The sequence below is a fragment of the Protobothrops mucrosquamatus genome, unplaced genomic scaffold (assembly GCF_001527695.2).
Source record: "Protobothrops mucrosquamatus isolate PMUCROS unplaced genomic scaffold, P.Mucros_1.0 scaffold685, whole genome shotgun sequence".
NCBI lineage: Eukaryota > Metazoa > Chordata > Lepidosauria > Squamata > Viperidae > Protobothrops > Protobothrops mucrosquamatus.
The window spans coordinates 291,339-317,600 of NW_015386971.1; the positions used below are offsets into that span (position 1 = coordinate 291,339).

General features: G+C 37.9%; 1 protein-coding gene across 1 annotated transcript in view; it reads left to right on the top strand.

Annotated features, from left to right (window-relative positions):
- The window catches only part of HIPK2 (homeodomain interacting protein kinase 2), a 78,165-nt gene extending 52,336 nt beyond the window's left edge, over nucleotides 1-25,829 (top strand). Inside the window, exons 8-14 of the mRNA XM_015818144.1 lie at nucleotides 4,955-5,076; nucleotides 10,424-10,566; nucleotides 11,261-11,440; nucleotides 15,273-15,554; nucleotides 21,790-22,037; nucleotides 23,136-23,296; nucleotides 24,823-25,829. Of these exons, the coding sequence (XP_015673630.1) occupies nucleotides 4,955-5,076; nucleotides 10,424-10,566; nucleotides 11,261-11,440; nucleotides 15,273-15,554; nucleotides 21,790-22,037; nucleotides 23,136-23,296; nucleotides 24,823-25,287 (1,601 nt within the window). The 3' untranslated portion in view covers nucleotides 25,288-25,829. The remainder of the gene's footprint in view (nucleotides 1-4,954; nucleotides 5,077-10,423; nucleotides 10,567-11,260; nucleotides 11,441-15,272; nucleotides 15,555-21,789; nucleotides 22,038-23,135; nucleotides 23,297-24,822) is intronic.
- Nucleotides 25,830-26,262: the final 433 nt, after the last annotated feature.

Genomic DNA, 26,262 nt, shown 5'->3' on the forward strand with positions numbered 1-26,262 from the left:
CTGATTCCTTCCTCTTGTTAAATGCTGCTGTTACTTAAAGCGAGGATAGGCACAATGGAAAACATTTGTGTTCCCTCAGCTGTCAACAAGGCACCAAGTCTCTAAGTGTGCCCTATAGATTCTGAAATGTATCCTGATTGCTCTGATGTTTTTGAAATGTCTTCAGAAAAACCACGTTGAATGTTTGAGGCTGATACATTTGAATGTAAGAAAGCATGCATGAAAATAGGTCAAAGATATGACCCACACAGACCCTCAAGAATATTGAATCCATGACAAACTGCTACAGGAATAACATGATCATTCTTGCTGGGTGGTAATAAAACTGAGTCGGATAAATTTCCATCCTAAATACTATTGGATGGGGGAGGAATGGCATAACTATTAGCAATATCCTATAGCTGCTAAGCTCTTATTTATTGTTCATGCTAAGAACTGCTTGTTGTTCTGGCAAAACAACAAAGGAATACAATGATTGTTTTTCCATGTTGCAATAAATACAATAAATTGAGTTCATACAACGCACTGAATCAAAATCAAATAAAGCATACTATAGGTTAGTGCAAAATCAAATAAAGTATGCTACAGGCAAGTCAATAGCTAACAGTTTCAAGATTAAGACACCAAGGTTTAAATTTATACTCTAGGAGTCTATGGCCTTTCAGAACTTCTGGTGGGTATGTTATTTCTATCTGTAGGGAACTATAGTTTAGCTAATCTGAAAAACCACAATTTCTTCTACAATACAAAATATGTGTTTTTTTCATTGACATATATAGGATTGCACAACACATTAGGAAAGCTGACTTGGCAAGATGGTCTCAGATGGAAAATTTCTCCATATGTCAGTATATGAATGCACTGACAGATGATATATACAGCATCAATATTCTCAGCTTGGTTATCATATTACCTGACATTTACCAATTTCCTAGGCAATTTTTGTAGATATTTGGGGCTAGGAAAATAAGGAAATGAGAGCCTATTTCACTATTTTTGAGCTTCAGTTTCTTTTATATATCTAACTCTAGCTGTGGCCAGGAAGCTGAGCCTCTACCCCCTGGTTCCCTCTCTCATTTTTATCCAAAGATATTTAAATTATTTGTAGATATTGATGTCTTAGTGCACCACTGTGCAGCAGACATTTTATCCTTTTTATCTGGCTTTGAAATAACATAAAAGAACTCCAGAGTGAAATCCTCAAAAGTCCCCTGAGTCTTATTTACAAAAGCTACAAAAGACTATTTGGGGGCAATTTTTTTTATCCTCAGTGATTTCTTCAGCTCAGAGAGGTGCACAGCTGGTAGGATAACTGAAAGGATGACAGACACCTGAAGTCTTAATTTCTGCCCCAGACTTTAGCAGCCAGTGGCTCTTCCTGTGGAGACAATTGTCTCTTGTTCAGCACTTGCATGGAGTCAATCTGCATTGGGAACAATTGGAAAATGACCTTGTAACTATTTCCTTAATTTGTCTAGGTGTCTAACTTTCTCCTTCTTAATGGTTCAGGGAAGGTAACAACTGTTCCAAACAAAATACACAAAGGAAAAATACAGCATTACTGTTCTTTTCAGAAGCCAATTACAGACAATGTTTAATGCATCTTTTAAAACAAAATCCAATTTAGAGGCCAAAAATAGAAAAGACTCAGGGGCTTTTTCATTTGAAGTCCTTTGGAACTGGGGCTTAGAAGGGGAAAGTTGAACTTTCCCTGCCTAAAGCACTCTAGTTTCAATTGGAATGTGAATCCTATTCCTCTTTTAAAGCCTCTGATAGAGCTTCTATTAATGCCTTTGAGAAGGGCATGTTGAGAATGTTTGGCTTAACCTTAGTTTTTACTTGTGAACTCCCAAGGCCACCTGCAAAGCAATTGATAAATGTTAAAACAGGCATATAACAATGTTGTTGACATTTTGTGCCCAATCATGGGCTCACTCTAATTTGTTGAATAAACTGCAGTTGACTAATTTCACACATCATCTACTTCCAAAATCTAAAAGAATATATTATAGATAAGCACAATGTGCAGGCTGAGTCCAAGTTAATTCTTACCTGTTTAATCTCAGCTGTTGAAGACTTGGCTGTGGCAAAATTGGAAGCTAGTAAATTTATAAGCCGAACCTCATGGTCTAAGGACTCCTGCCTGATGGTATAAGATCTCCTACCTTGGGCAAAGAGGTTGGACTAGAAGACCTCCAAGCTCTGATTCACCAAACCTTTAGGGAGCCCTCTGTGGTGGGCTACAAGTTCCATCCATACAAGCATGACCAGTAGTTAGATATGAAGTAGTTGGCATCCTGTATACATGAAGAATGAGAAGTTGGTGTAGTCTGCTTTAAGAAGAGATTCTTTTAGGATTTGTCTTTACATGCTGTTGTTTAGCATACATATCTTAGAAAGTTAACCATAAATTACATTCCTAATATTTGTTTAGTAAATCTAATGGATATTAAGTTCCACGAGGTCACAGAGAAACAGACACTGGAACTAGGCTACATCTGATAGCCCTAAGATTCTCAGTATATTTTATAATAATATAATTGTTCTATATAATGGAAGCAGATTTTTCTTTCATACCCAAATATTGGAAGACATTCACAAATTAAAATTCAACCCCTGCATTTTGATTTCACTTTCCATTATTCAGAGAAATCATATTTATTTCTCATTTAGGAAAGAATTTCAAATCAGGGTAAAACAAAGTTTTTAAAAAATGCATTAAATCAGTTTTACAATAAAAGCGTTCTCACATCTTAAAGGTAAAACTTAAAACATAGCTTAAAACTTCAGAATACAGCATGAAGCAATAAAATTTTCATGGTCACAAAAAGAGCAAGAGGTATCAAGAATGTATCTCATTAAAATAATTTTAATGAAATAAAAACTGTTAAGAGAAAATAAAGATAATAAACAGAATAGTAAAGAGTGAAAAAGGGAACAAGAAATAGAAAAGAAAAAGATTACAAAGAAGCAGTGGTTATAGATATATATTACGTAGCTCTCTCTCTGTAAAGTTTCATCATAATTTCCTTCTTTCCATAGGCTACCCTTTCTAATCTTCAAAACCATAAATCACAAATTTATTTTTCTTAGTCAACAAAAAGTCAATAAGGGGTTTTCAGTCACTAATAAATGTAGTTGTTGAACTTTCTTTATTGAACAGGTTAATTTTGCCATTTCGGTCCTCTTCATCAACCATTGTTGTGGGTATTTCAGAATATTTCCATTTCTGCACATATAATAGTTTCCCAGAAGTAATCATGTACAAAAGCAATCTTCCATGGGTCTTTTCTAATTGACTATCCATTAATCAGGACCAAGAATTTATCTGAAAACTCCCATTAAAGCATATTATTTCCTTGAAGGACCGCAGAGTATTTTGCAGGTTGAGTTTGAAAATTTGATGCAGGCTTTTGATACATTTCCACTTTTATGGCCATGTGTGTGTAAGAGTCATGCTAGTACTTTTTCCTAAGAATGATCAAACCACATTTCAGCTGATTATGGCATTTGGACAGGAGTCTCTGATAAGGAGTTCTGATTAGCTTGCAAAGCAAGCTACAGATCTATACAATTAAGTTTGAGAGACTATGAAATCTTACTGAACAAATCTAGCTTTATTCAGCATTAGGTGGAACTCAGTTGGAATAATACATCAAGTCTCTAACAATGGTAAGACGAAAAGAAGAATTCAAGAGAAACTGATAAAGTGGAGGTAATAAAAAAGTAAAAGTCTCTTTCAAGTCTAGTTCTGCTCCTGATGACTTTATGGACAGGTCCAAACAATTTTCTTGGCAATAGAATTAAAGAGCTTTGCCACTGCTTTTTCTGAGGATGGTATTTTCCCCCCAACTTCTCATCTACTCCAGAGTCTTGGAATTCCTTGTAGTTTTCCTTCCAAATATTTCTGCTATGCTAAAGTTTCTGAGTCTAAATGAGGTCAATCAGATGCTGTCACCTCCTGAGAGAAATTTGAGGCATCTGAACACAATATTGAAGGGACTTGGCACACTGTTTTACAATAACAATAATAATTATTTCTCATCTGCCCAATAACCAGATCTGTCATGGAAGATTACAGTTAAAGCAAACAGACAAACTAGAAGTGTTAATAAAGACCGTGGGGAGGATACAATAAAAATGATTTTAAAAGTCCCTTCCCAATACAACACAGACATTTAAAAAAAAACCAAGTAACCTCACTCCAAAAATTTCTACTGGAAAATAAATGTCTTAGGGGCAGATACTGAATATACCATAATATATGCTATTCTTGGCTAGTGAAAGAACAAATAAAGAAGCTTATTCAAATTATTTATTTATGTTGAGAGAATGGAAATTTTGCCAAGTGGAAGAGAGCAGTTGGCTGATGGGAAAATTTGCACAGTGAAGTTGTAAAATTTCTACCCCGATAAAAGATTAACTTGTTTGCCTCCAAGCTGTTAGGAAAATATTAACATATTCAATAAATTAACAAATGAGAGAGGAATTATATATAATAAACAAAAAAATATAATACCAACAACTACAGAACAATTTTAAGAAGGATCTTGTTGCTAGGATTATACAAATTTTGAAGTTTATTCAGAAGGGGTGTATTCGAAAGCTTTGGAATACATCCCTTCCTAAAAGTAGATTGTTTAGTCTTCTATTCAAGCTTGAGCCAAGATGTGGCTGCTTTAATGAGCTGCATTTGCTTTAATCTGTCAACTTATTAAAGTGGTTGTGTCTTTTTCAACCTTACAGAAACTTCAGGTATTATGTTCACATGAAACACCTCTTTTTTAAACACCTGTTTTCAAATCATTTGAAGTACGCACAGATTTATCTGTTACCATGGAGTCAAATTCAAGGAATTTTTTTCAGGGATGTGCTTTCTATTGATGGTGATCGGTCTTAAAAACATACGTATTGTCTAACGCTGCCTTTTCTTTTCATTATTTTCTTGGCTCAGGATTGCAAACTTCCCCTTCAAAGCATGCTGGCTATTCTGTCCGGATGGAGAATGCAGTTCCCATCGTCACTCAGGCTGCTGGGGCTCAGCCTCTTCAGATCCAACCAGGCCTCTTAGCACAGGTAAATAATAATTTTGGACCACGCAACAACTTTAATGAACTAGACAGAGTTGTCAATAAGGAAGAGAGGTTCACGTGTGGAAGTTATTGTGGATTTTGAGAATGTGCATGATGTTATTTGACCTTTCATCTTTTTATTTGTGGAGGGAAGGGCTTCCTGGGAATTTAAGACATTAGACAAAAAAAACCACCCATCTCTATTTTTCCTTAAGCCATTTACCCCCAGCCACACATGATAACAGCTCTTGCAAATACATTTGATTTCCATATTTGTCTTCCATTAAGTAGGAATGCTCCAATTAAACATGGCTACATCAAACTAGCAAGAACAAAACTGAGCTAGAGAGACCATTGAGCTGACTCTATTTCTGATAGCAGTCTAAGACTAGAAACTGTTAATTCCAAGAACAATTCTCTCAGAATTTGATTAGTAAGCCTTATCAAGAAATGTAAAATAACAATACTAGAATTATGGCAACCATACCATTTTCAAAGGAGAAATGTTCTGCAAATTAGGGCAGAAAATTTCTGGGTTTTTTTTCCTCATGCTTTTTCAGTGTAAAGGAAAACGTTTATCTCTTTAATGAACATGAGGCAGTCTGCATCAATTGATTCTTTTGAAAATAGGTATTAGACTGCTTATCCATTTAATAATCAGCTCTCAAAATTTCCTAGGAAGTTTGGCCACACCCAAAATACGATGCTTGCAAGCAGATCCTTAGGAATGCTAGTTATCTCATCTTTTATTTCAAATAACACTATTATGCACCAATGCACAAAAGTGAATGTGGGGTTTATGTCAAGACGATCCAGTGTTCTTGGATACTAGAGGATTCTAAAATCCTGTAAATCACTGCCTTGCCTGGATCCCCTTCCAGCATCAGTTAGTTGCTTTTCTTTTTGTGCTTCCAGGCTCCTGTATCTTGGAAAAAACAATATGGAGTAGGACTTAAAACATGTGTTTCTTTTCATTCAACTTAATATGATCTTCTATCCTCATGAAAAGGTCGTTGTTAAAGGGTATTTGACTGATATGAATGGAGTCTATCTCCGTGAAAACTTGCCATCCTTCTCCAAGAAGTACATGTGAAGGATAACTGTCATATTTACAAATAACATTGAAATATTCCATGAAAAATGAAAATTTTATAAACATCAATATGTAAAATATTTGGACAGAAGTACCTTGTAAAATTAGATTAATTGTCTGGCTCTGCGCATGGGTAATCACACAAATTAGACCCAAAACATTTGACAGGCTTCTGAGTTGGCTGCATTACAGTTGGCAATTACAGCAGACAGACTAAAAATACTGAGCTGATGCAAAGGCTTAATCACTAACACTTAATCAGATAAAGCAGCAGGGGAGATTGTTCAGGTAGTAATTATAGTATCTGAATCAGGAGTATAGAACGTCTTTAGGAGTCAGAGGTCATGTTTGGGCTTTGAGTGATATATTAGGGGCTGCACTCCAAGAATTAAATGAGGTCAGAACATTCAGATTCTGGTGTTCTCCCAAGCAACTTTTCCAAAAATTTCCAAAATGCTACCCAGCCCTAATACTATCCTTTTCGGTCAGTTAGATTCATAACTTAAATAGGAGTAATTGTAGAATTGTAAAAACGAAATGCTTTGATTCCTTACAAAGCCAATCAAACTAGGCCCAGCCCTGCTTGACGTCAGCCATAATCACCACCTGTAGCTTCAGGACTTGAGCTCCAGGAACCCTCCCCAGACATCTGCCAAATTCTCTTTTTAATGTGGCAGAAGAGGAATATAATTAAAGACAAGATTGGAAATGAATTACATATAAATGTAAATGAAATCAAACGTATTTTATTTCTTGGGCCCGCTGTGTTTTCTCTATCACACCATTCAAAGGCCAAAATATGGCCTTCTGCTAAGACAAGTTGCACCTCCATGCCTTGTTCCTGCTTCTCCCATCTTTCAATGTGTAGTTAGGAAGTAGGAGGCTGGAAAAAAAAGTTTCAGGTTCAGCTTGCTTGCTACTTGGCCCTTCAAAAAAAAATGCTGTGAAATGGAAAGCTGTGCCTGTAGAATGTTCTAATCACTTCTACAGCTGTCAGAGATATAGGGGAGTTCTCTCATGGCACATGGGGGAAGAGGGAGGCAAAGGCCTGACATTGTAGATGCCTGATGCTTTGCGATAATCTCTGTAGGCTGATGGACCACAGTTAGTGTAACATCGTCATAGCTGTTGATTACCACCGGAAATGTGATACAACTGCTTGAGTCAATTTCTTGCCTGGAAGGCCTAGAGCAGGTGAAAAACCAGCCTCCACAAGTCCATTTTCACCCCAGAGAGGCAGGTTTATCTGCTTACTAGTGCAAAATGTGAGAGGCAGCTCTAGCTGCTCCTTTGGAAAGGTAGCAGCTGCTTCTTTAAAAGGCAGGGGTCGGCTTTATCCCACTCTGAAAGCTGAAAGAAAGAAACTGAGAAATTGTTTGCACCAGGGAATTTGGAAATCTATTTTCTATAAAACATATTTAGCATACCTATGAGGGTGCATGTGTATGTGGGAAAAGGGAGTGAGGCTGTCATAGGTGAGGTTTTTTTAGAAAAATAATAATAATTGGGAAACTTGAAACGCTAAGTTCATAAAGAAAGAACAAGGAAGGAAAAAGGTACCTGGAAATGGGGAAGATATATTCTTAGTAACTCTGGGGCTGTGCCTAATGCATACATTCACTATAATTCATATGATAACGCTGAAAGTAACCGGACTTACTGTATAAGCATGCAGAAAGAGAAGAGAAAGCATCTGATATTTTCCAGGAATCTTCAATCTTTGCACAAGACATGAATCATGGTTAATTGAACCATGTTGTATTGAATCAAGTCAGCTCAATTGTCTGAATTTGCAGAAAACTGACCAGAAACCTGCTTACTGCCATACACTTTGCCCTTCACTTTTAGATCATTAGAGGGGCACCTTTCAATTGTCCTGCTGTAGATAAGATTTTGACTGTACTATTAATTCTGCTTTTCCTGTGGCAGTGTCTGTGTTCTAGAACAAATAGGCTGATTGGATTTGTAACAAGGGCAACTTTCTTGTTAGTTGAGGAAGAATCTTAAAACATACTTGTTCAACCAGATCTTTTAATTGTTCTATTTTAAATTGCTTTTCATTATTTTTTATTTTATAATGTTATTTTATTGTTTGAATAATGTTTTAAGATTTGTCTTAAAATACACATATTTCTGGGAAGCACTCTGAGCCATTAAGGGCCTGGGCTAACCCTTAATTGAGAGCCAGTTTGATATAGTGCAGTGGTGGCGAACCTATGGCACAGGTGCCAGAGGCGGCACTCAGAGCCCTCTCTGTGGGCACGTGCGCCTTCGCCCCAGTCCTAGGTCTTCAGCTGGGTTTTATAAAACCTTTTCGCTTTAGGCCTCCACCACCGTGTGCAAAAAAAAAAAAGGTTCAATCAATCAGTCAATTTCAACTTCTCGCAGGAAAAAAAAAAGATCTTGCAAAGTTGGAATTGATTGATTGAACTTTTTAGTCTCACTCAGTCTGCCGTTACCACTGCAGCCACAGCCACCCGGCACCCGACAATGAATAAGTGGGTTTTGGGTTGCCTTTTGGGCACTCGGTCTCTAAAAGGTTCGCCATCACTGATATAGTGATTAAGGCATCAGGATAGAAACCCAGAGACTGTGAATTCTATTCGCACATTAGGCACAATCTTTCTAGGTGTCAGTCACTTTCTTTCCGCCCTAGGAAAGAGGCCATAGCAAATCACTTTTGAAAAACCTTACTAAGACAACTACAGGGAAGTTCAGGCAGTTTCCGAGACTCCGATATGATTGAACGGAACAAAAAAAGTCTTTAATTAATAAATAAAGCTTACATCCATGGCTGATTTCATACACTGAACTGCCAACTAGCCCATCAGGTGTTAGCTTAATATGTTGCATGAATTTAGCCTATGGCTCTGGATTCCTGTTGAAACAGCTCTGGTTTGCACAGGGGCCACCATTTATGTCCTTATTATCCTATGACTTGAATTCTCCCAGTGACCTTTGTTTATCTAAAATGTAGATCTTGAGTTACTTTCTTTTGAGTCCATGTTTTCAATCTGTACTCAGAAGACATTAAATTGCCCTGCTATGGCATGTAGGAGGAATCCTAATATGACCTAGGTATAAAATCTTACCTATTTCCAACAGTGAGTCACTTGAGCAAGATGACACTTGCCACTATCTTAGGTGACGCCATCTGTACTTACACCTCTGTTAGGTGGCAACATCTACAGAATGATGCTTACACAGCAGAGAAGCTGTTCAGCCCTCAGAATGAAGGCACAAATACTGCAACGCTGCCAAATGTTAATTTAGAATTTACCAAGAAAGGAGAGAGCGGAGCAAAATTAACCTTGAACTTAGTAGAGTTTACTTTGAATAAACATTAAATGCATGAATACCTACACAAATGTACTTTGGAGAATGGATGCAACTTAATCTAATCTAAGTTGGAGGCAGGCCTACTAAATTCAATGAATTTATTTGTAAATAAACATGATGTACTATTCAGTGCTCTGTATATACCTACTTTGGAATAAGAGGTTATTAAGATCATTGCTAAATGCTAGTGATGTTGCCTTCATGCTTGGTTTGATTTAAGAATGGTCTAAAGTTAGATTATTTTAATCTTGAGGAAATCTTTTCATGGTTTATCCATGTTCCTGATTACTGCTACTAAATTAGCTATGTTGTTAGAATGTTTTTCGCTGATTTGTGCTAATCTGCTCCATGTTATGGAACAACAACTTTCATCTGAAAACTGCATTCCACTGGGAGTATTCTAGAGAAAGCTTCATGCCAGTGATGGGTAGCACTATCTTTTCTCTGTCTTTTGATCATTCTCTTTTTTCTGACATTTTCTTTTTTCTTTTTTTTTAAAAAAAATCTTCTCTCCATTTTCCTCCCATTACTCTTGGTAGTGATTTAAATAGGTAGAGAATTTTTGATAACTGTTGGAATACTGTATATGGGCTGCTTACGGTGATCACTGAGGGCAGCAAGGCTCAGCACTTTCTGAAAGTTGTTGCTGCCAGCTAATGGATGGCTGATTCTTGCAGCTCAGATATAGTATTCCCATAAGCCAACGTCTGCGTAGGACCTTATTCCTGCATTATCCTCCTCTATTCTTTATTTTTATATTTATTTATGTATTAAATTTGTTTGCCACCCATCTCGCCCTAACGTGACTCTTTATTCAGTACTGTAAAGGGTTCTTTAAAAACTGATTATCAGTGAGGTTTGTTAGCACAGAACACAATGGATTATAATAGTGAGAATTATTTTCTGTTCTGATCCACAGCAAGCGTGGCCTAGTGGCACTCAGCAAATCTTGCTTCCTCCAGCTTGGCAGCAACTGACCGGGGTAGCTACTCACACCTCAGTCCAGCATGCTACTGTAATCCCAGAGACCATGGCAGGGACTCAGCCACTGGCAGACTGGAGGTAAACAGAAAAGAAACCTTGTTCCGTGAGAGGCTGTTTCCAGGAGCTAAGCATTGTTCAAAGTTGAAAGTTATAGCTATCTCCTCATCATCGTGGTCCATGATTTGTCCTACAATTATTGGATATTTTGTATTTTAAATTAGTCCATGAGTGGTAGATTATCAAATGTCACTTTTGGGTTATCTTACCCTCAGACCTTCACCATGTGTGCGTCCTTCATCTGTTCCAATTATCTGAAATTAAGGTTGTCTTCACACTAGCCCTTTTCGTCTAGACACAGAAGCAACTGATACTAAATGGTTCAGTAAGCAGCAGTGAACATTTTTAGCTTTACAAGAAATAGTTTGTTGTGATAGTTAATAATAAAAACCAGTTGCCTTAATGGGAGATTTAAATTAAGACACAAGAGCTTCTGAATACCACACAGAACTTGGCCTAGTACTAAGATTTGGAGAACATTAAGAAGAAACTCTAAGAATTCACTTGAAAGTGCACACTGTCTGGATGTGACATTGGGAAAAGGTATTGCAGCTGCACTAAAATATTATCTCAAATACAAAAGGAGTTCATGGGAGTGGGAAAATGGAAAGAAGTGAAAGTTATTTCTAAAATCCTTGTCAGATACATGGTGTTGCCATTGATTTCTGAATTTTTTTAAAAAATATATATACAAATTTCCTTTCTCTCCTTACAGAAATACACACGCTCACGGTAGCCATTACAATCCCATCATACAACAACCTGCACTTTTAACAAGTCATGTCACCCTTCCAGCAGCCCAGCCTTTAAATGTGGGGGTAGCTCATGTCATGAGGCAACAACCAACCAGCACCACCTCCTCAAGGAAGAGCAAACAGCACCTATCATCAGCAAGGTATGGGGGTGGGAGGGTGATCCATGTGAGAGAGAGACAAGCAAGCTTTTGTCTATTCTTCATACAGTCTGTTGGTTAAAAAGAGAGGAGAGATCCAGTATGGAGCTATTGACCCCAATCAGTTCATTCATTTTCTTTTCACTGAGCAGACACAAAGGATTTTGGAAAATGAAAAAAAATCTTTAGATAATCAGAATATACTAAAATTTTGAATGAATTAAAAATATCCTGTTTTGACTGTGGAACAAGCTGTTTTGATTTTGAAATGGGCTGTTTCAAACACTTGGCAAGTGTTATGAACTCAAAATAATTCTGTTTCAAGTGGGGAATGTTCTTTTTTGAGCTCAGAACACCTCCCAAATATTCAGAACAGTCCATTTTGTATTTGGAATAAAAAAGTTTTAAATTTCAAATGGTTCAATACAAACTATGTTACACATCCCTTTCATGAGAGATTTTCCCAGGGTAGATGTGGCACTGTTGAATTTCCACATGCACAATTTTTAAATACATACAACACAAATTTGCTCAGGTCAGGCATTATTCTCAAAATGCATAGCACGTGAATGCTCGCAATAATCTCCCCTCATTGCCAATTGACAATGTACAAAAGAAAAAGCTTGCCTGTGCATACTGTATAGGCTTTTGCCTTGCAGGCACTCACACTGAATATCTAATGTCCATGAACCCAATGGCATTTGAGTGGGGTGAACTTTAATTCAACTGATGAGCATTCCTGCAATAACAATATTTGAATGGGTCTAATATGAGTGAAATAATCTTATCATGTTACATTTTGAGATGCAGACTGTAAAGTGTGAATACAGGAAACAAGTCCAGAAGTCAGAATTAAATAACTCACTAGCTGATCTGAGCTTGCCCTAGATCAGACATGTCAAACTCGCGACATTACGTGACGTCGCGCAATGTATCGGAGCTTTTTTGCCATTGCCGGCAATGGGGTGGGTGCGGCTCCGGTATGATGAAACCGGCCCACGGGCCTCCAGTTTGACATCCCTGCCCTAGATAATTGGAAAACATTTTTAACATAGGAAGTTTTTTAGAGTAGTCATACCAATGGTCCATTATTTACCTCCCCATGAACCAGGATGGAGTTCATGGGAAAGAGAGAGGGGATAGCTCCTGTCTCTACAGTCTCCCCTGTGTGCATCTGAACATCAGCCAGAGAAATGATACCAAGCAAGGGAGGCTTTAAGAGATGGTCAAACCAGAAGCAAAGGCTTGGTGATGTGTGTTTTGCCTATCAGTGATGTCTACCATCATTCTGGTCAGAGATATTGCTGATTGCAAGATGGATGTTTTAGGTGAGGTCTTCATTTGGTTGGCTATAAATTGTTTTTCGGGCATGATTTCCTTTACAAGTAAAATTCTGGCCCATAATATAGGTGACATCAGCCTATGAGCAAAGTATCAGATCACGTATGAAACCCTCCCTTAGATATTATAGTATTCTTTCCAACTGGGTGTAGCAGCATTTTGTCAGGGGAACACTCAAAACATTTGCAGACTGTGCTTCTTGAGAGTGGAATCTAATCAATGTGGCTGTCAAAACATTTCTTTTAACGAATCCTACAATCCTCTCAATAATAGGAGAAAACATTGAAATAGTTCCACACTTTATAAAATGGGAAAGCATCCTTACTTGCTTACTCTGGTTGAGGCCAGAGAACCTATAATGAATTTGTAACAGTCTCTGTTTAAAACTCATCTGTTTATAAATAACCCTGCTTTTTCCAGCCTTCTTTCCCCATGTGAAAAGAAGGATAGGGACTGCAAAAGCCTGCTCAACCATTAAAACAGGGAATGGATTCTCCTAGCACATCCTGGCCTGCTAAACGTCCCCCATCTCCCCACCCACATGCACATGATATTTACTTGGGGAGGTGGGAGATAAGAAGAGGCCCTTGCAGAATGTGTCGTTCTGTAGCTTGAAATCTGCTTGGCATGATAATACAGTATACAAACGAGTGATGCACTTCTCTGGAGAAAAGAATGCTCTGTGTCTCTCATTGGTATTCAGCAGGCACCATGAATGCTACTGTTCAGTCATTTGTTATGCAAAGGACTCATTGCAGTGTATATGTCCATAATTCCCCTCCCTTTGATAACATTCCAGCTTGCTCTTTGTTTGCTCTCACGCCAATCCGAGCACTCGGACAAAGGCTGGCTGCAGAATACTTTTGCCAGAAGTAAAACTTAGCTTACTTTTGATTATTGTAGCAGATCACACTGGAACACCAACCCAAAAAAAGTGATTGTAAAAGTAGATTGGCTTTTTGGAGAGTAAGTAGAAGGTCCAAGAGGAATTTAGTGCCTTCCCAAATTCTGTCCAGCTTTCAAATGTAAGTTTGCAGTCCATAGAGAACTGCATTTTAAGTATCCCAAATGCTTCTGCTTCCTAAATAAAGCAACACCATAAATGGAAGAAGTTTTGAAATATGTAGGATTCAGATCTGCAAGAGGAAAGACTTTTGATTTTGGTGTAAGTTCCCTCACTGAACCTGTATGAAGTCACACTATTTTTTTCTGGGCTAGGAAAATACATGTTTAGGTTAAGGAATCAGAGACCTTGCACACTGCTTTAAAGAAACTTTTGTAGCAAACATTTTTCTTTGATGAGTGCAGATGTTTGGAAGATGCCTTTTAATTTCCTGAAAGGGGTAAGTAGAAGGATAATGCAGCTTTTCTGTTTTGCTCTGAATGACATTATCCAGGTTTACTAAATTAAGCTTTGATGTAGTGCATTGCATGAATCCAACCAATTTTGGCTTAGTCAGTAAACCATGATTTGAATGACTAAATCCCGACAGTGTCAAGGATATTATGAGTTTTCATGGCATCTCACAGTTGTCAGTATTTAGTAATTGTCAGTGGGGCCCTGGCAGGCATCTGGAACTCAGCCTTGGTAAGTTTGAGTGACCGGCTCATACAATGTTTTATGGAATAGTTTGTTTAGCAAGTCACAGTTGGTCAAGTTTTCATATCACAGGAAGAAATCATAAATTTTAGTTTATAAGCCACAATACACTAAATCAAAACCGTTCACCTACCTTAATTCAAATGTTAGCCTGAGCTCCTTGGAAGTAAAACAGAATATTTAAACAAATATGTGTCCTGCTGGAGAGAAGTCGTGCAGCACAAAGCAAACTTGCACATACAAGAACAAAATCAGAAAGATAAGGAAGCTCCGGTAGAGCACAATGAAATAGTAGGCACTATTTTTGTCATTCTTGTCTCTCCTATCTGTTTTCAGGTAGTCCTCAACTTACAACAGTTCATTTAGTGACCATTCAACGCTACAATCACACTGAAAAAAATGACTTAGGACCATTTTTCACACTTATGGCTGTTGCAGTATCCCTGTGGTCACGTGATCAAAATTCAGACACTTGGCAGATGACTCATACTTAGGACGGTTGCAGTGCCCTGGGGTCACATGATCATCTTTTATGACCTTCTGACAAGCAAAGTCAATGGGGAAACCAGATTCACTTAACGTTACTAACTTAATAACTGCAATGTTTCACTTAACAACTGAGGCAAGAAAGATTGTAAAATGGGGCAAAACTCACTTAACGAATGTTTCACTTAGCAACATACATTTTGGACTCAATTGTGGTCGTACTTTGAGGACTACCTGTATTCTAAATCTCCCTTTCTTTCTCCATTCTCCACAACAGCAACAGGCCTGCATGTGTGTAAGATTTTTCTATGAAGTGGATTGTGATCTACAAGAGGTTATCTTGGAAAAAATTGTGTTGTTGTTTGCGTGCATTTAATATATTTTTTTTCTTCCTGTCACTGTTTTCAGGAATATGTCCAATTTTGAGGTGTCTTCTTCTCAAACGATCAGCTCTCCTCAGCGGTCTAAGCGAGTAAAGGAGAACACCCCTCCTCGCTGCGCAGTGGTGCACAACAGCCCAGCCTGCAGCACCTCCGTCACGTGTGGGTGGGGCGACGGACCTTCTAGTACTACAAGGGAACGACAGAGACAAACAATAGTCATCCCTGACACCCCCAGCCCCACAGTCAGTGTTATCACAATCAGCAGTGACACTGATGATGAGGAGGAACAGAAGCATGCACCTACAAGGTAAACTGACATCATATATGTTGGTCAGCAGAAATATACAGGTATACACGGTTTTAGAATTCTGGGTTATTTATCACTGAACCGCCAGCTAATCTTTGTCATTGAGTTGAGCCAATCCATTAATTTTAGTTAACACAGCTTCTCTTTTGGTTACTTTCAGTTTGTTAGGAACTTGACTTAAAAATGTCTTTGCATTTTGCATGCATCTCACACTTTTGGCAAGGCCTTTTTCCCTTATCCATTATCTATTCACTTTTGGGGCACAGTTTTTAAAAGATGTGAATGCTATAATAAAAAAAATTGTGAGATGATTTCTGGGGTATAAAAAAGGGATTGAGGAATATATACAAACAACCTTGTTTCTCCTGGGTTGATCAACCCAGTCTGCTACAAAAGTGATTGTATTTCATGCAGAGAAGCAGCCTAGAAGAATATATGGCATTTGAAAACTATTTTCAGATTATAAGGGATTGGAATACAAATCCCACTTTTCCTCCAGAGGTCATTCAGTATTGTTAAATTTCCTGGACACTACCAGAACTTTTTGAAAAAAATAACCCAGATCTTCTTTAAATCTAAATCAGGTCCTTAATTGCATTTGTGATATAGATACCAGAGCATACCAGAGTTTAAAAAAAAGAATGGTATTTAAATCTAAAAGATTAATTTCAGATTTCATAATGATGATTTGAATATTGCCACAATGGTGCCATGTTATCTGATTACCTGGATATAACCAAGCAGTTTTCCTTGCCTTCTTTTGGGATTTTTTTTTCAAGTTTCCAATCTAGTTTAAAATCTTAATATTCCCTGTAGACCTCTTACCCTTAATACTGTTGAATTTTTCTAAGCCCAGATAACTTCAGAACTAAGGTTTAAATAATTATCAGGCAACATGTAAAAAAATCTCTCCTAATGATATAAAATAACATTTGTAGTTATTTTTAATAGCTTTAAGCAATATTTCTGGAATGCAAGCACCCAAAGCAGAAAATAATATGCAATAGAAAAATATAATAAGCTTTTGACTTCAATATATTGCAATCCATCTATATATTAAAATATAATTAACCAGTATATTAAAAATACAGCTATAGCAATAAGCATTCTTATATGATTTATCCATTATTTATGGCAACATTCCTAATTCAATATTACTTATTAGGAAATTATTGAATTTAGTGGGTCCTACATTCATATAAACAGGTTTCGAATAAAGCTCCAAGAAACTGCCAATCAGTACATAAGTACAGGTGAAATCATAAAATCATATTAGAAAAGTCACTTTTTCTTCATTAACAGTGCTATCCTATTCATGTGTATTCTAATATATACAATGTTATGCTTAATGGAGATAAAGTATAAAAGAATCAATGCATACATAACTAATGTAAGTTGATGGAGCTGAGAATTTGCTTCTGAATAAATAGGCATAGGAACAAGTTAATTGCTTTAATCCATCATTTTACCTATACATTTTGCATTACAGTTTTTAATCAATAAACACTTTATAGGTAATCAATTGTCATGATTTGAAAAAAAAAACAGTAGGGAAAGAAGTCTCCATGTAATAAAGACAGCCTTATGTTCTAGTCTAATATAGTAAAAGTGTGCCATCTAATGGAGAACATTCTTGAGTGTATTGTACAACTGAAGAATATTTTTATTTTAAGGGGATATAATTCAGAGTTCACTTGTTGATCAATGAATTAGTGATCAAATTCCTGGTATGTGTTTTATAAATACAAATTCTTTACTAAGACTAGGTTACTGGAATTGTGTCCAGCGGCAATCAAAGCAAATTACAACAGTAATAAAATGCTGAAATACTGTATATGGTGATGTTATAACACAAAGGCATCATTCCATCTTTGTGTCCCAATGTCTGATGCAGGTACATAAGGTGAGACATTGTGTGAGACATTGTGTAATTATGTCATCACACAAATGCCATCATTTGCTCCTATAAGCTATTGTAGTTTATCCTTAGTAACATAATAGTGTGAACACATAGCTAGTCAGAAAGGCCTTTAGGAATGCGTGAGACCAATGGTGGGATTCAAATATGTGAACAACCGGTTCTCTGTGTGGATGCCGCTTCCGGAAGTCCATTCTGGGCTTAGCTACCGGTTCTGCTGAACTGGTGCAAACTGGCTGAATTCCACCACTGCATGAGACCATCCTCCCTCAAAATGCTGGTGTTTCAGAATCTGTGAATATAATTGTATTAAATCGATTTTGATTTTTAATCTTATTCTATTTATAATGTAAGGTTCTCTGGAAATGGAGTGCCATAAGTCCGTAGCAATAAATAACTCACTATGTGGAACTTCATTCTCCCAGAGATCAGATTTGCCCAATCTTGCTGGCCTTTTTGTAAGGCCCCGAAGACCTGGTTGTACTACTGAGACGGAGCTTTGGGTGTGTGTCTGAGTCCCCATCATGGTTGTGTTAATTGATATTTTATTTTAACTGCTATGTTATTTATTGGTTTGTTATAATGCTTTTACCTTGTGTGTAATTGTTAGCCAAAAAGAGTCATGTACTTGAGAGATGGGTGGCCATATAAATTGAATGAATAAATAAAATAAAATAATAAAATAAAATAAAATAAAATAAAATAAAATAAAATAAATAAAATAAAATAAAATAAAATAAAATAAAATAAAATAAAATAAAATAAAATAAATAAAATAAAATAAAATAAAATAAAATAAAATAAAATAAAATAAAATAATAAAATAATAAAACAAAACAAAACAAAATAAAATAAATATTGCTTGCCTATTGGGCTGGTAATGGTTGACAAGTATGCTGAACACTGAGAGATTTGTAAGTGTAAAAGCAATACCCATTAATAATAATATCATCATCATCTCATGCAATATTTATGCTTTTCCTCTGGGAGCGTAAGGTGACACCCTGGGTTTCACCTTCATTTAGCTTCTCCAAAACCACATTTGAAATAAATTGAACAGAAAGGTAGTGATTGGCATACGCTCCAGAGACTACTGTGGTCAAGAGGAGATGCAAATCTCATGGGTTCCAGACTGCTGCCTTAGTTTTTATGCTAGTCTATTTATTTCAAAGACAACTGGATGATGACTGCAGATTACCCAGATAAGCCTCCATAACAATCCAGATGAACATTCCTGAAAATCAATTTTCTATTGTTCCACATTTAAGAAAGAAAATCTATTGTTCACACAAACTGGGAGAAAAAAAAATTAAATTCTTTGTACGATACACCCTACCTATTCTGTAGGATGGGCTCCAGCACAAGTCCAAAAGCTTGGAAGACTAAATCTCTGGTCCTGGTGACCATCCCCGATTGGATCCTGCGATGCTACCTATTCTGTCTAATCACTTTGCCCAGCAAATACATCAGTCTCAAGAAAGATTAATAGTTCCCCATTTTTGTCTCAGCTGAATAGTACATAAAAATGAAGACCTTTTGGAGGTTGTACCTTGTCCCTAATGAAGAGGTAGGCAGACAAGGGTTTTTTTCAGCCTGAAAGTCCTCTTTTTTGTTTTTAAAGTATTTTGGCTTCCAAAGACTACAGAGATCCCAGTGATGCAATGATACGGGTGTTTTGTAATTTTCAAAGGTGGCAGTTGAAGAGATTATAAGGGTGGAAATTGGTATGCTCTTGCTTTTTAGAGGTTTAACAAATCCCTTTCCATTGCTACTTCTGCAACACAGCAGTGCAAAAACAGATTATGCCAGCTCAATCTGGCAATGCTCCAGAGGCTCTCGATGGAGGCCAGAGGGTCACGTGCTGGCTGTGAGGCTGAGGTTGCTGAGGTTCAGAGACATTGCTTTAAAGTACTGTTTCAAAGATCCATTCCCTGCATTAAACAAGCAGAAGAAGCTGAAATGAATCCTTTAGAAAAAGGAGGGGAAAATATAAAGTTTTGGGATGCAGAAAAATAAGTAAAATATTTGTGTAAGATGGGAAGTTTCCATTTTAATGTTTCCTTAGAGAAATATATTAGAATGCAAAGTTTACAGAGTTCTGAAAACGAGAACTGCCTCTGTTACCTCAGTGCCAGTCATTACCTGTTTCTTTAATTCCTAAAGTAATGTATAATGACATAGCTCAGCCTGGAAGGCTTCTCTGAATGGCTAATCAATAAAATTCAAACAAATAGGTCAGATGACAATGGAAAAAAAATACAGAATAGCAGAACAAACATGAAGGACCTAAACAAAAATAAAGAAGAGAAGTATATTCCATGCTCTCCCCAAAAACAGAATTTCTGAAAGTCTTCGGAGAAGCCATTACTGCTAAACTAATAGCAGCATTTTTGTCGTGGTTCATTAAAAAAATATACTTTATTTAGCTTTGACTTTTTAAATTTTGAAGTAGCAAGATCCATTAGCCAAAGTATATGTAGTGGTCTACTACATCTGGTTCTTCTCCAGATATAATTTTTTTTTCTTTGGTGAATGTGTACATATATATACACATACATATTCATACATATTCATACACATTTATGTCTACTCATATACATGTAACTAAGACATTAAGAAAAAGCTTTAAAAATAAACTAGAGTGCCCACCAACTTATTTAATTGCTGAGTTCCTTATCCACAATTATTGTCAGCATTCGATAAAAATTACTATTGCCATAGCAACATAATGCAACCAAGAAAAATATTACTCTGATTTTCTGTTGTCAAACCCAGAGTCCATTTGGGAGTGGAGCCATTTGAGCAATTTTTTGCACATCTGGCCACCCTAAAAACTAAATCAAAATTAAGAGGATGAGGAAAAGCCTGAATGGTATCAGACACCAAAGCATAGTATTGATGCATTTTATTGAATAGATTAGAATAATAAGAATAATATTTGCATTATAAATTGATTATATTATATATATACTATATATACTAGTAACATACCATGAGATTTGTTGGTGTTAACTATTTCAAACTCCTTTGGTTTAATTACCAACAGGTCCACTTGAATAGCATCTCAGTGTTCATGTTAATGAGGAATTCATGCTAGACTTGCATCAAGGAGAGATTGCACAAATTGGGACCTCCAAGAGTTCTAGTGTGGCCTTTGGAGCTGTTTCAAAAGTTGTTAGCAAATGGCAATTTTGAGAGACTATAAGAGAAAGTGAATGTGAATCTTGAGACAGAAATAACAGAATAACAGAGTTGGAAGGGATCTTGGAAGTCTTCTAATCCAACATTTGCTCAAGCTTGAGACTCTATACCTGAGGTCCCCAACCTATGGTCCGTGGCCCAATACCAGGCCACAGCCTGTTAGCCACCAGGCCCCGGGAATAGCTGGTGAGCCCCGCCCTACTCATAGCACTGCCACACGGGCACTAGCGGCCCCATTTGCGCATGCACGGGGACACTAGCACCGTCGTGAGCGTCATGGGCATGTGCGGCCCGTTTGTGCATGTGCATGTGCATCAGCGTGCATGCCCTGGGCATGCCTGGCCCATTTGTACATGTGCGCAGGTGTCAGCGTGTGTGGCCCATTTGCGCATGCACATGCATGCTAGCACCATTGTGCACACGCCCATTTGCACATGCGTGCATGGGCCACACGCGCGCACATTTCCCTGCTGCTCCCTTTCCTTCCAAGCCACCAAGCCAGAAAGGTTGGGGAACTTTGCTCTATACTATTTCAGACAAATTTATCCAGTCTCTTCCTAAAAACCTCTAGTGATGGAGCACTCATAATTTCTGAAGGGAAGCCTTTTTACTGATTGTTCTCACTATCAGGAAATTTCTCCTTATTTCTATGTTGGTTCTCTCCTTGGTTAGTTTCCATCCATTTTTTCTTGTTCTGCCTTCAGGTGCTTTGGAGAATAGGTTGACCCCTCTTCTTTGTGGTGAGACAAGGTGAAAGAAAGGGAGGAGTAATTATATTAATTATTGGGATTTAAAGAGCCTTTGAGGGAAATACAACTGCTGAATATGTTCCACAGCACCCAAGCAGCAGCCAAGGTTAAGGGACACACAGCAGACTTCCTGTCACACCATCACCATCTCTTCTATCACTCTGCAGCCACATCTCAACATCCAACACCTGAAAGAATCAGCTTAACAGAGGAGCTGGCTCTGCCATTTGTGTTGATAACCTAGTGGAATGGCAGGTCTTTCCACTATGCTTCATTTTTTTAAGGCTGTGCTATTGAGAACATGACTGTGCTTTTACCTACTGCCAGATAGGAATGTCTTACATAGAGATTTTATTTTACTTTACAGCCCCCTGTCTAAGCAAAGAAAAAATGTCATCAGCTGTGTAACTGTGCATGATTCCCCATACTCTGATTCCTCTGGCCACAACAGTCCATATGCAGTACGACATCGTGGAGGAAACAATAATGGAAACAGTTATGACACAAAGGGTGCACCAGAGTCACACTGTAATGGCAATCCTCGGACGATCATTGTACCACCACTGAAAACCCAGGCCAGCGAAGTCTTAGTAGAATGTGATAGGTTGGTACCAGGTAAGTTGGCTGTATATCTTCAAGGAATAAAAAACCTTAAATGAAAGGTGGTTAATGGTTATGGTTAGCGTGCCATATTTGCAGGGAAGAGAGAGTCAACAAAGAGATAACAGTCTTGTTGCCAGCCAAAAGATGAAGTCGTAGACTGGTGGCAAAATCAGGACTTTTTAAGGAAGTTTCTATCCATGTTACTTTTCTTTACCATTATTGGGACCATGGGGGAGGACTGGAAGAGAAGCAGAAATGAGTGATAGGTGGATAAATCTCCCCCAAACTGTCCATGCCTTCAATAGGGCCTCTCCATGATTTTTGCCTTGGTTTTTTTTTTGTTGTTGTTAAAGTAAATTTTTAAAAATGCAGACAGAAATAACAGCTCTTTGATATATTTTGTGTCAGCAGGATAGCTGACAGAAATCATGCTCAATATGATTTGGCCATCTCTGGTGATGTATTGTCAGCCTTTTGGGGATAAATAATTCCAGTGGGAACATGAGTCATGATATACATGTACAGTCCCTATGTCTCCCACCTCATTGGTATTTAGGATTCTCTAGTTAGTTCCTTCATGCTCTGTCAGACTTAACCATAAGTAGCCCACCAACTGTGAAGAGTAGCCTCTAGAAAGGAGAAAAAGAGAGAGAGAGATGATTTTCCAAAGCCAACATGGAAGAGCTCCACATGCAAATCGTTTTGGGGGAAAAAAACACTTCCTTGGAATTTAGCAGAAGTGATGATGATACCTTGCTCATTTTTTCCATGCTAAGGACCATGCTTGATCTCTGAAGAACATGCTGAATATTGCATTCCTCCAAATAGGATAGGCCAAGATACAGATTTGGGAAAGGCCAGAACAAAAATTATTCTTTATAAAATATAATTTTTATTAAATTAAGATAAATAAAGGAGAGCCAGTTTGGTGTAATGATTAAGGCATGAGACCAAAAGAGGAGACCATGACTTCTTTATCCCAAATGATATTGGGCCAGTATTGACCAAGAAGGATCTTGGCATTAATTTTTGTGTCAGTTTTAAGTCTGAAAGCTGCTGAGGTTTATAGATCTGAATGCAATAATAAATCTATGTTCTTTTCCCCTCTAGTCACTACCAGTCACCACTCATCTTCCTGTAAGTCAAAGTCCTCTAGCATTGTGACCTCCACCAGTGGTCACTCTTCAGGGAGCTCATCTGGAGCCATTGCCTACAGGCAGCAGCGGCCAGGACCACACTTCCAGCAGCAGCAGCCTCTTAATCTCAGCCAGGTAAGCCAAGGGTAAATGACCCCCAAAGCCTTGTAATAACCTCTGGACATTACAATCCAGGCAAAGCAACATAATTCCATAGGGATCAGTTTACTCAAAATTAGCTATGTCAATGTAACCTCAGCCATGAATCAAAGGTTAGAAAGGAGAGAAGTGGAAGGAGTAGGTAGAAAACTTTTCATTCAAGAGATGCATGAGGTCTGGATCTCATTAACAGTTCTTGAACATGATAAGTCAAATAGTGATTTGCTCCTGGTTGCATCCTGTGATTGTGATTTGTAAATCATAACTTCTGCGTTCTTGGCTTGGATTAACTTGCAGAACAATTAGGCAGAACGTGAATGCAAGTGACTATGTACATGCATTTTAGAGTTGGTGAATCTAAAAGAAAATCACATTGCTGTAGCTTAAACTACAGAAATAATTACAGAAAACTGGAATAAAGGTGTATTCTTCCACCCTTTATTCTGTTTCTCTTCTTTCCCCTTTCCTTGCACTGAATTGTAAATTTTAAATTTCCTGGATCAAGGACCTCTTTACCTGTTCAGCGATTGCACTGATCAGTTGTACAACAACAAAAACTACACCTAATGGGTTTTCTCATATTGTTAATGAAATAGTGTGGCACTTGTACAAACTTGGCAGACTAAATGGAATCCTTAATCCTTCCAGCTACTTTTTTAAAATTACTTTTCCTAACTAGAATCCAACATGGAAAGAAGCTGATGGGGAGAAGGGAATCTGCAGAGAAAAATTACTCTTTTAAGCAGGGGTAGTCAACCTTGGCTCTTTTATGACTCGTGGACTTCAACTCCCAGAATTCCTGAGCCAGCTAAGCTGGCTCAGGAATTCTGGGAGTTGAAGTCCACGAGTCATAAAAGAGCCAAGGTTGACTACCCTGCTTTTAAGCATCTTTTACTTGAGAGTCTCTGTCCTCCTCAGTTCCAGTCCATGAAATTAAGCCATGATTTTTAGAGAAAAATATGATTGCTGACTACTCTACTGAAAAGGTAGAAAAGAAGGCTGTGTACATCCGTTTTCATTGCTCTCAATTTCTTGATTTTGTTAAGCTATCCCTTTGGGTCCCCCCCCCCAATTTCTCGTTTTTGAAAGTCTGTCAAATTGAGAGGATTCTTTCAAAGGAGATGCTCATATTAAAATTGTATGAATGGAGGCACATTTCTCCAAGGAAGTTTTTAAAATTTTGATTTTTCCATACAGTTATTAACAGATTTTGCTGATGCATTATCTTTTAGAATATTTGATTTTGGTACATAGGCTAAATTTGCCCCCACCTTGAAAATATTGTCCTCTTGGCCATCATGTTTGCCTTTTATCCAAAACCTTCCGCTCATGCTTAGCATATATTGCAGAGCAGGAGAAGATGACAGATTCTCAGCCAGAAATGCAAGATAGTCCATGTTGCTCAGTTCTAACAAACACTCATAACCAAGAGGGTTGAAAGTTCCAGAGGACAAAGAGGAACCACCAACTCTTACCATCAGTTGCTTCTTTCTTTTGCACAGGCGCAGCAGCACATGGCAACCGATCGCACAGGGACCCATCGCCGACAACAGGCCTACATCACTCCAACAATTGCTCAGGCACCGTATTCCTTCCCACACAACAGCCCTAGTCATGGCACGGTCCATCCGCACTTGGCTGCAGCTGCTGCCGCCCACCTTCCGGCTCAACCTCATCTCTACACATATACGGCACCCGCGGCTCTGGGTTCCACAGGCACCGTGGCCCACTTAGTGGCTTCCCAAGGCTCAGCTCGACACACCGTACAGCACACCACTTATCCAGCCAGCATCGTCCACCAAGTTCCGGTCAGCATGGGCCCTCGTGTCCTTCCATCACCCACAATCCACCCAAGTCAGTATCAAGCTCAGTTTGCCCATCAAACCTATATCAGTGCATCTCCAGCCTCCGTCTACACTGGATATCCCCTAAGTCCTACGAAGATCAACCAGTACCCATACATCTAAACACTGGAAAGAGGAAAACAAAAAGACGTTTCAGCACACATTGAGAGGAACAAGGCTGCTTTTATACTGAAGAATGTCACAGGCAAATGAACAATGCAAACAGGAGGCTCCAACAAAACTTGAACAAAGGAGACTTTAAGGAATAAAGCAGACAAAAGAAGACAAGACACGTCCTACACTTTTATTTAAAAAAAAAAGAAAGAAAAGAAAGAAAAAAAGCTAAAAAGAATGAAAAATAAAAATACAAAAAAAAAATCTGCACCAAACCACATAGTGGACGAAGCAGAAGGACCACAGTTGTCTGGTCCTGTTTTGGATAATTTCACCAAGAGACTTTTACAGATTATTTTCATCTGATTACAGGAGACTCCATTTAGGAATTTGTTGTTCAAATCTTCTAATACAAAGTTTCATAGGTGTTTGGGTATATTTTTTTTAATTCAACAAAGAAGCATACACATTAGGGATTTATCCAGAATTTCAAAAGGGTTATGACTTTGTCTTTGCACTGGTTGCTGTAACCCAAAATAAAAAAAACACAATGGAAAGTGTGATGTGTTTTCTGTTGGCAATGGAATGAGCAAAAGCCGAGAGCTGTTTTGGATTATTCCAGCTCTCCCAATAAGTCTAGAAGCACTAGAAAGTTGGGAGGATAGAAAAATACTGAGCAGAAAACACTATCTCATGAAATCAAAGGCCGTGCTGAATATTTGTTCTTACTCTGAGCATCCTGGATAAATCCCTTTTCTTAAATAATGTATGATAGAATCTCAACTTCCTTACTTGAAAATACTTTTTTCCCCCCTTTATTTCTCTGGATAACCCTTCATCATTTGCAGTTCAATCCTAACATTGCCTGCTTTGGCCGATAGCTACTTTGGTCACCACTTCACAAAGCACAACAGTGTGCTGTTGCTGTTGGAACATAACAGCAATACCAGGAGCAGGTACATAATCCCAAAAGTTTAGGATTGG